The sequence below is a fragment of the Chiloscyllium plagiosum genome, unplaced genomic scaffold (genome assembly GCF_004010195.1).
Source record: "Chiloscyllium plagiosum isolate BGI_BamShark_2017 unplaced genomic scaffold, ASM401019v2 scaf_1564, whole genome shotgun sequence".
NCBI lineage: Eukaryota > Metazoa > Chordata > Chondrichthyes > Orectolobiformes > Hemiscylliidae > Chiloscyllium > Chiloscyllium plagiosum.
In genome coordinates, this window is record NW_025214599.1 from 27,648 (window position 1) to 38,521 (window position 10,874).

Here is a 10,874-nt window from a genome sequence, read left to right on the forward strand (position 1 = left end):
GAAGTTGTTTCATTGTGACATAGGTGCAATTAAGTTAAATTTACAACAATGTAACTTGCTGATTAAATAATTAAACTGTAGCATAACTAATGCAGTTTGATCCCAATTCTTTGGGCAGAATCCAATGGGATTAGTTCAGTTGTCCATTTTACATTCAACCTGATCTTCCTGTGTTCAGCTTTCAGAATAAGATAGTATGGTGTAAAGTTCATATTGCATCTGATATTGTGGTGGGCTCCATTGGAACATTGAGCATGACCCTGAGGGAGGTTTTAAAGTTGCTGTCCGGATGTTAACCTGCTGTTGGGGATAGTGCACCTTGTACAGAAATCAGTTGAACGCAACACCTAGTAATTTCTATAATGTTAACTGATCACAACATCCACAATTCTGAAGAAATCTCCCTAAACTTGAAGCATTAATTCTGTTTCTATCTAACTGACTATAAATGAGCCTTAGAATTTCATTTTGTTCATGTTTCTTTGTTTTCTTGACAGACACTGTTACCATCACAGTATTGGTACTATATAACTGAGCTGAGTTTTTATTGGTCACTACTGTTCAGTATTGCATCAGATGTAAAACGAAAGGTAAGATTTTGAATCATTACAATTCATTTAGTGTAATGCCAGCACATTAAATTGAATTTCAGTGTCTTTCTTTTGTAAAGCTCAGGATCAGTTAAGAAAGTTTTATTGGGAAGCAGTTTTGAGAGTTAGAGTCCAGATGGATAGATGCTACAGGTCAGCCATGATGGAATTGAAAGGCTTCACAGGCTCAGAGGGCTGAATGTAATATCCTGCTTCCTTGTTTCTTTGGAGGAACATTGAGTTACATACATTCAAATCGCCATCAAGCAAATTTATGTTAATGCTTTGTAATTTGAGGTTGAATCAAATGGCAAAGGTTCATCTTTGGAAACATGCTGTGGGTTGAAGTAACCTGACTGGCCAAGCATAGTGAGAGGTTCTATTCCCAATATTGGTCAATGATATTAAAACCCAATTCCCAATCCACTGACAGTGTTGCCTCACCCAATGATCTGTTGTTAGACACTTCAGACTAGGTTCCTTTGGCTGATCTGGAAGTTTTGATCCTCTGAAGATTTCAAAGTATAACAGCAAGTTCCCCTATCCATATTTTTCTTGAATAAAATACATTGAGCTTTTTAAACATTCATCTGAACCATTGTCATTTTATTAAAGATTAATTCATGTCCCTTTAAAATAGTGCCCTGTTTGTTGTCACTATTTTAATGGCAACCATTACCGCCTAGTTTTTGTATCATCTGCAAATTTGGATACATTACTCCCTCTCCATCTGTATCATTACTTTAGATCTTCATTGGTGACCCTGTAATGCTGAATGTAATTTTTTTTTTGGCTGTGAAAGTGAATAAAATATATTTATGTAATGTCTCTGCCATTTTCTCACTCTCCATAATTATTTCTCTTGTTTCTGCCTGTAAGAGATTAATGTTTACTTTAGTTACTCTTTTCTTTTGAGATACCAGTAAAAAAATCTCCCCAGCTGTTCTTCTATTCCTAGCCAGTGTACTCTCATTGTGCAGGAGAAACATTACCAAGGTTGCACTGCAATTTCTTTGATTGTGCCCAGTAATGGTCACTTACATAGGTGGAAAGTGAATTTCCTCTACAGGCATCAACCATTGTTCTGTAGACGATATTCTGTTTAATGGCCTCCATTATTCAGCCAGGAGGACGATATGAGTGGCTATTGTGCGGGCTGACACTACCTGTTGCCATCATAGGTAGCAAGAGAAGGGAGACAATGTTGTAGCTTTTGGAAACATTGGTTACGCCACAGCTTGAGTCCTGTTTTCAGTTTTGGTCACCACACTTTCAAAAGGATTTGATTGCACTGGATGGTGTGCACAGGAGGTTCACCAGCATGTTGCCTGGCTTGGAATATTTTAGCTACAAAGACAAGCTGGGTAGGCTCAGGTTGCTTTCTTTAGGGCAGAGAGGCACCTGATGAGGTGGTGTTAGGGTGAATAGAAGCAGCTGTTCTCCTTAGTTGAAGAGCCATTAATGACGAGGCATAATTTTAAGGTAAAGGGGCAGGACATTTAGAGGAGATTTGAGGAAGCACTTTATCAGTCAGAGGGTGGTGGAATCTGAAATGCATTGCCTGCAAAGGTAGTAGAGATGGGAAACCTCAAACTTAAAAACGTTGGGTGTCACTGGCCAGTCCAAGATTTATAGCCTGTCCCTAGTTGTCCTGGAGAAAGTGATTGTGAACTGTTTCCTTGAACTGATGCAGTCCATCTACTGTAGGTAGACCCACATACCATTAGGGAGAGAGTTCCAGGATTTTGATCCAGTGGCAATGAAGGAACACACATGTATTTCCAAGTCAGAATGGTGAGCGGCTTACAGCGGAACTTGCAGGTGGTGGTGTTCCTGTTAATCTGTTGTCCTTGTCCTTCTGGATTGTACTGGTTGTGGGTTTGGAAGGTGCCGATGAGGGAGCCTTGGTGAATTTCGGTAGTGCATCCTGTAGATAGCATACGCCATCTTCAGCGGTGGAGAGAGTGAATATGGTTCCAATCAAGTGGGCTGTTTTGCCCTAGATGATGTCCATAAGACCATAAGACAGAAGTGGAAGTAAGGCCATTTGGCCCATTCAAGCCTACTCCGCCATTCTATCATGGCTGATGGGCATTTCAACGCTACTTACCTGAACTCTGGATCACCCGGAGGACACCTACACTGATGCATGGAGAATGTGCAAACTCCACACAGGCAGTGGGCCGAGGCTGGAATTGAGGCAGCAGTGCTAACCACTGAGCCACATGCTGCCCAAGTTTGCTCGTCTTTTTTTTGTGATTTTTATACAGGAATTCCTAAATATCTCAAACTGAAGCTTTCTGCGGTCCTTAATAAAGAATTAATAATCTGATAGAATCAGTCAATCAGTTATGTGCACAATTCCTTCCTGAGAAGTTATTTGAAAGCTTTTGAAACTCAGCCAACTATTAATAACCGAATCAGCTGTCTAAATAAATCAATGCTGCTCCAATGCAGCCTATTGAAGTTAAAAAGCAGAACTTTTATTTTCTATTTCAAAGCAAATGCCTCATTAGTTGAAGAATTCGACAGCTGGGACTCCACTATGATTCATGACTCCTTGGAGATGCTGTGAGCCAGGTGTACCCTCAAGGAGTTGTGGAGATTTGAACTTCCTGTCCCTACATTGGAACCAGCAATGATGTGAGTGGTTACCTCTCTGCCACCCCACATCTAGCACAAGGGGGACAGGAATCCCAGAATCTGATCCTGTCCACTGTTTTAAAAGGGTTTCCAAGTTGGCCTGATTAAGTGTAAATTCAGCATGGAGCTTCTATTCTCTGCCCTCAATGGGTTAGAACTGTCCAAGTATAACAATTAACTAGCATTCTAAATGTTGTGGTTCTTAATCAAGGAAGCTGATTGTGTGATGTTTTTCCTTGTGTTTATATCCATTGACTGTTGCTTTTACTAATTGATTAGGATTTTAAAGAACAAGTAATTCATCACTTAGCAACCATCATCCTGCTGAGCTTCTCGTGGTGTGCTAACTACATCCGCGTGGGAACCCTGGTGATGATTGTCCATGACTCATCTGACATTCTGCTGGAAGTAAGTGAACTTAGAGATATAAATATTATAATCAGCCCTGTATTCTGCATATCTACCTCAGGATGAATGAGTATTTAGGCTCATTTAAATATGTACAACTTATACCAGCTTTATTTGGATAATCACTGAATACAACAGAAAAGCCTATCAGATGATGTAAAACTGGTCACTGACTCTCTCCAACTTTTTTGCCTTCCTGTCCAGGACCAATTTCAGTTCCTACAGTCCCCACAAAGAAAGCGGGAGGGATTGATGAGGGTGAGAGCACAGCACGGGCTCTTCAATATTGTGCCGACCCTTTATCCTATTCGAAGGTCAAGCTAATCTATGTATTCTTCATTTTACTATCATCTATGTACCTATCCAGGAGTCGCTTAAATGTCCCTAATGCATCTGACTCTACTACCACTGCTGGCAGTGCATTCCATACACCCACCACTCTGAGTAAAGAACCTCTGACATCTCCCCAAAACTTCCTCCTTAAAATTATGCCCCCTCGTGATAGCCATTTTCACCCTAGGAAAACGTCTTCGGCTGTCCACTCTATCTTATACACCCCTACCAAGTCACCTGTCATCCTTCTTCGCTCCAGCGAGAAAAGCCCTAGCTCCCTCGACTTTTCTTCATAAGACATGCCCTCCAGTCCAGGCAGCATCCTGGTAAATCTCCTCTGCACCCCCTCTAAAACTCCCAGATCCTTCTTATAATGAGGCAACTAGAACGGAACACAATATTCCAAGTGTGGTCTAACCAGGGCTCTATAAAGCTACAGCATAACCTCACTACTTTTAAACTCAATCCCCCTGCTCATGAAAGCCAACACACCATACACCTTTTTTACAACCTTATCAACTTGGGTGGCAACTTTTGAGGGATCTATGACCTGGACCCCAAGATCCCTTTGTTCCTCCACACTGTCAAGAATTCTGCCTTTAACTCTTAATCCACATTCAAATTTGACTTTCCAAAATGAATTGCTTCACACTTGTCCAGATTGAACTCCATCTACCACTTCTCAGCCCAGCTCTGCATCCTGTCAATGTCCTGTTGCAATTTACAATGGCCCTCCACACTATCCACAACTCCACCAACCTTTGTGTCATCAGCAAACTTTCTAACCAACCCTTCCAGTTCCTCATCCAAGTCATTTATAAACATCACAAAGAGTAGAGGTCCCAGAACAGATCCCTGTGGAACACCACTGGTCATCGAGCTCTCGGCTTTCAGTCTACTACCACCCTCTATGGGCCAACCAATTCTGTATCCAGATGGACAGGTTTCCCTGTATCCCATGCCTCTTTACTTTCTGAATGAGCTTACCATGGGGAATCTTATCAAATGCCTTGTTAAAATCCGTGTACACCCCATCCACTGCTCTACATTCATCAAGATGTTTTGTCACATCCTCAAAGAATTCAGTAAGGTTTGTGAGGCATGGACTGGCCCTCTCAAAGCAGTGTTGACTATCTCTAGTCAAACTATGGTTTTCTAAACAACCATAAATCCTGTCTCTCAGAATCCTCTCCAATACGTTGTACACCAACAAACGTAAGACTGACTGGCCTGTAATTCCCAGGGTTATCCTATTCCTTTTCTTGAAAAAAGAAATAATGTTTGCCACCCTCCAATCATCTGGTACTACTTCAGTGGACAGTGAGGATGCAAAGATCATCACCAAAGGCGAAGCAATCTCTTCCCTCGTTTCCTGTGGTAATTTTGGGTTGTTGTGGCAGGGGTTTGTGGTCAGGATACTTGGAAAGATGGATTTTCCATAGGTCCCATTTAATACCAGGTCAGGCAGCATCCAGGGAACAGGAGATTCGACGTTTCGGGCACAGGCCCTTCTTCAGAAGAAGGGCCTGTGCCCGAAACGTCGAATCTCCTGTTCCCTGGATGCTGCCTGACCTGCTGTGCTGTTCCAGCAATAAAGTTTCAACTTTGATCTCCAGCATCTGCAGACCTCACTTTCTCCCATTTAATACCAGGGCTTGGTTAGTGTTTTTGTCTTGGTTCCCAGCCAATATCGGATTGGAAGCCTTGTCTGACAGTTCCAGCAACAGAGCACAGCTGGAGAGGGGAAAGTAAGGAGAGAGGGTGTGGGACCTTGGATAGGTTTCAGGAGGAGGATCATAGATGAGGTGGTTGAAAAATATTGAGATTATTACAATGGTAGGTCTATAGAAATATTGGGAGAAAGGAAACAGTTACAAAGAGATGGGAAAGGAGTGTGAGGCAAATAGTGATTGAAGAGTACATGCACATTGAAAGGGTCTCCGCTTACCCACGCTGTGGATTTGGTACCATCATTGTGATGTTAACAAGTTTACCAACAGGCTAAACAGGTGTGTTGGAAAGGACTTTCAGGTTTCCATGGAGCAATCCTCACCTACTTTAAGCTGCTAGGTTTTCCAAAGTTTGGGATCATCAATATCAGGGCTCATAGCAGAAGCAGTAATACAGAGACTTGAACAAGCTGCCCTCCCATCTATTCAGCCCAAACTTTGGGTCCACTACGAAGATGACACCTTTGACATCACAAAACGGAACAAATTAGAGGAAACATACAACACCATCAACAAAATCCTGACAGGCACCAAATTCACAAAAGAGGAGGAGAACGACAACAGACTCCCATTCCTAGATGTGACATTTGAACGGACAGTTAATGGAGAGCTTCAAACCATCGTCTACAGAAAAACAACAAACTCAGACCAAACATTTAACTTCAGAAACATTCATCCCAACCCCCCCCCCAAATGGAGCTGCATCAAGACATTATTTCAACGAGCTACATCACACTGCAGCATCAAAGAATTACAAAAAAGCAGAAGAAAAATAATGATACAATGTTTTCAAGAAAAACAGGTACCCAATAAACGCAATCTGCCAATTCCTCAGAAACCAACGCAAACAAGCAGACACAACACAACCAAAAACTATAGCCACATTACCTTACATCAAAGACGTATCAGAAATGACTTCCAAACTACTCAGACCCTTTGACATCATGGTAGCCCACAAACCTACCAACATACTACAACAGTGACTAATGAACCTAAAGGATCCAATAGATCCCACCAGCAAAACTAACATCATTTACAAGATGCCATGCAAGAACTGTTTTTAAAAAAAAACATCGGACAAACTAGCAGGAAACTTGCCACCAGGATACATGAACACCAACTGACCACCAAAAGACACGACCCACTATCACTAGTTTCTATACATACAGAAAAAGAAGGACAGCACTTTGACTGGGACAACACATACATGCTAGGACAGGCGAAACAAAGACATGCACAAGAATTCTGAAAGACCTGGCATTCTAACCAGAACTGGGAATGACATCACCCACCTTGAGAAACCAAGACCAATAAATACAGAGGTGGAACATACCACCAGCGCTTCACCGGAGACTCTCACTGATTATGTTACCTAGTCATGGTGATGAAACATTTTGTAAACAAACCTTCAAGCTCAGCAAGCTAACTTGCATCAACCTGAGCTCCAATTCTTCTCAAAAACCATCTCCTGATTCACCAAAGCCTGTACACCTTCTTTGAGGCACAAGTCGGGTGTGTGTGGTAGAATACCCCAAACTTGCCTCGATGAGTGCAGTTCCAACAACACAAGGACAGAGCAACAGACACATGGGAACACTGTCATGTGTAAGTTTCTCATCCTGGAAATATATCACCTTCGCTGGATCTCCTTCCCACACGTGAATTGCAGCGATTTAAGGCAGCTCAATGCTACGTTGTCAAGAACAAGTAACGATGGGCAACAAATACTGATCTTACCAGCAATGTTCACATCCCATGAATGAATCGTTAAAAATGATTTTTTGGGATGACCAACTTTTGAAAACATTGACACAGGAACATGTCTCTCATGTTTATTAAATGGACTGACCACCATCCAAGACTGAATTAGTGATTGTCAGAGATTCTGTCTTGATTTGATGTATACCTGCACACAGCATAACAAATATTAGGGATGCCTGTGGATTGTATGTTGTTCTGAACATAATTTACAGTAAAATGTTTTAATTTCATCTGTCATGCCTTGTAATTAACTGTATTGCCAGAGCTTTGTTAGAAAGCGTCATTGGAAAAGCGCAGCAGGTCAGGCAGCATCCAAGGAGCAGGAGAATCGACGTTTCGGGCATGAGCCCTTCTTCAGGAATTCCTGAAGAAGGGCTCATGCCTGAAACGTCGATTCTCCTGCTCCTTGGACGCTGCCTGACCTGCTGCGCTTTTCCAGCAACACATTTTCAGCTCTGATCTCAAGCATCTGCAGTCCTCACTTTCTCCTAGAAAGCGTCATTACCTATTGAACATCTTATGGGAGGTGAAATTGAATTATTTTAAATTGAACTCTATGCAGATCTTGGTGAGTCTAGAGAACTGCAAACAAGGCCATTCAGTCCCCCATACATTTGTATCAAGTGAAATCATTAAAATGGACATTGCACCACATATCGGCACTGTGGCTCAGTGGTTAGCACTGCTGCCTCACAGCGCCAGGGTCTCAGGTTCGATTCCAGCCTTGGGCGACTGTGTGGAGTTTGCACATTCTCCCCATATCTGTGCGGGTTTCCTCCGGGTACTCCTGGTTTCCTCCCACATCCCAAAGATGTGCAGGTCAGGTGAATTGGTCATACTAAATTGGTCATACTAAATTGTCCATAGTTGTTAGGTGCATTTTAATGTGTCACACATAATTATAGCAGACCCAAATTCTTCGCATCTCTCACAGTCACAGATCCATCATAATAATGGCTCCATGCTGGGGTAAATTTCCTCCAGTTACACTGCCAGAAAAAAATGTATTCAAAGTCTTGCATAAATCATTTTTATGGGGATTTTTAGGTGATTATTTTTAACTTGCTTTCTTTGAGACCATACCTAAATGTTCTTGTTTCTTTCAGTGCATGTTTGTGACATCACTATTGAAGCAGGTGTACAGGAACCATGGTTAGGCCCTGATACTTTATCCTTCATAATTAAGGAGGGTTTTTGTAGGCTGAAACTTCTAATGCTTCAGTTATATAGGATGTACAATTAGAGTTCCAAAAGGTAATGTACAGGAACTCTGAAATAAAAATGGAATGTTTGTTTAAAATTGCTGACTTGATAACCAGCAGCTGTGAAGAGAGAAACCAAGTTATTGACCCCAAAATCTACACCCCATCACCATCCCACAATGCCCAAGCAGCAAGTGAGGGTGTATTTTAATAAATGAATGCTGAAAGTAATGTCAGGCCACTCAACATCAGTGCATATGAAACCCCACTACTTCTTCTTCCCCCCCATCCCCACCCCACCCTGGATCAAATTTGATCCCTTCTCGTTTGTTCATAATAGCGCAGTCTGACCACCATTCCCCAAAAATGTGGCCCCATCCAATATAGTTTGGGTCTCTCTATCATCCACCTGCTGATGTTCTTTGGCCCATCCATTGCAGCACACTGCACTGGGTGACTATTGGGCAGGAGGCCCAATTGAAAATTCGCATGATGCTATTTTCAGCCTCTCTGTAAATCCTGACGTTCTAAAGATTTCTGCTGCCTTCAGATAAATCAGTGAAGTTGCATGCAGACATTTAAATAGTCCTGATTATGAATTTGATAAATATATGTGCTCATTGAAACATGAAACTGTCCATTTCATTTGATTTTGCTGTAAAGTGATTAACATTGAATCCTGATTTTTCTGACAGTCTGCCAAGATGCTTAACTATGCCGGGTGGAAAACCATTTGTAACTCGCTCTTCATTGTCTTTGCTGTGGTATTTATAATCACCAGGCTTGTCATCTTCCCTTTCTGGTGAGTATCAATATAAAACCCTTTTCTTTGTGACATCAGGAAAGAGGTGGTTTCAGGCATTGGTTGCTGTACTTACTCTGTAACATACTGCTCAACAGAAATTCACTTTAAAGGACAGTGAGTCCAATTAGCAGTGTATTGAGAACAGAGATTTTTGACCAAGTAACACACAACATATTATGAGGACTGTGATGAGGGACTTCAGTTTTGTGAGCGACTGGAGAAACTGACGTGGTTTTACTTGGGATAGGAAATGTTAAGAGGAGATTTAATGGAAGTGTTTAAAATCACAAGTTATTTCTGGTGATGAAAATAATTGCTTATCAAGGGACACCGATCCAAAGGAATTAGAAATAATTTTGGCACAGTGAGTTGGTGAGATCAGGAACACACAGTCTAAAAGGATGATGGAGACAGAATTAATATAAACTTTCAATTGAATATTAAATAAATACTTGAAGAGAAAAGGTTTGCAGGATTAAAAGGAAAGAGCAGAGGGAATGGGGCTAATTGGATAACTCTTCCAAAGTGGGATGAGAGACCTCTTATGGTTCTCTGCCCAGATGTTCTATCATTTAACATACGGTATATGATCATGAGGACAGCTATTGGGGTGTTGTGATGAGGGCAGTCTAACTTGTCCTGTGCTGTCTTACTATAATCATTTGTTGCAGATCTCATAGAACAGAATAAGAGGACATTTTCACTGCAGTGGTTTCTGTCTACGATAACTTTTTTCCACCAATTCTGTTGTGAAAGAAAAGCCTAAAGCTGTCTGGCATATTCCAGAAGTAGTGCACATCATTTCAGGATTGAGTCAAGATTAAAATTCTTCATTAATGGTCTCCAGAGTACATCCAGAGCACATCTGGACAGATGGGATTTACTTTAATGTGGTAACGTTTAACCTGTATTCTTATCAACAGGATCATTCATTGTACTTGGGTCTATCCAGTTTATCACTATCCTCCATTCTTTGGATATTATTTCTTCAACGTCATGCTGGCTGTCCTTCAACTGCTCCATATTTTCTGGGCATACCTCATCTTACAAATGGTTGCAAAGTTCTTCTCCAGCAAAGTAAGTTGTTTCTTGACATTGAGGAATGTTCAGTATGTTGAGTTCTCGAGTTGCCTCTGTCAGCTGTAGGTACAAGCAAGCACAGAGACGTGTACTGATACTGGGCAATTCCAAACATTGCAAGAGTTTGTGTTTACATGAATGGTTCAAGAATTCTTCAATTTCCCCATGGGCAGCACGGTGTTTAGCTTGACCGACTCATAGTGCAAGGGACATCGGTTCAGTTCCAGCCTTGGGTGAATGTGTGGAGTTTGCAGGTTAAGTGGATTAGCCATGTAAATTCCCCTGTAGGGTTCAGGAATGTGCAGGCTAGGAGTTTAGACTA

The 10,874-nt window shown here is 41.6% G+C and overlaps 1 protein-coding gene across 1 annotated transcript; it reads left to right on the forward strand.

Annotated features, from left to right (window-relative positions):
* Positions 1 to 497: 497 nt before the first annotated feature.
* LOC122547952 (ceramide synthase 2-like) lies at positions 498 to 10,658 on the forward strand (the record flags this gene model as incomplete). The annotated part of the gene is made up of 4 exons (XM_043686512.1): positions 498 to 590; positions 3,513 to 3,641; positions 9,363 to 9,469; positions 10,396 to 10,658. Coding segments are annotated over 4 exons (552 nt in total), but the record flags the coding sequence as incomplete, so codon positions are not given.
* Between the last annotated feature and the right edge of the window lie 216 nt (positions 10,659 to 10,874).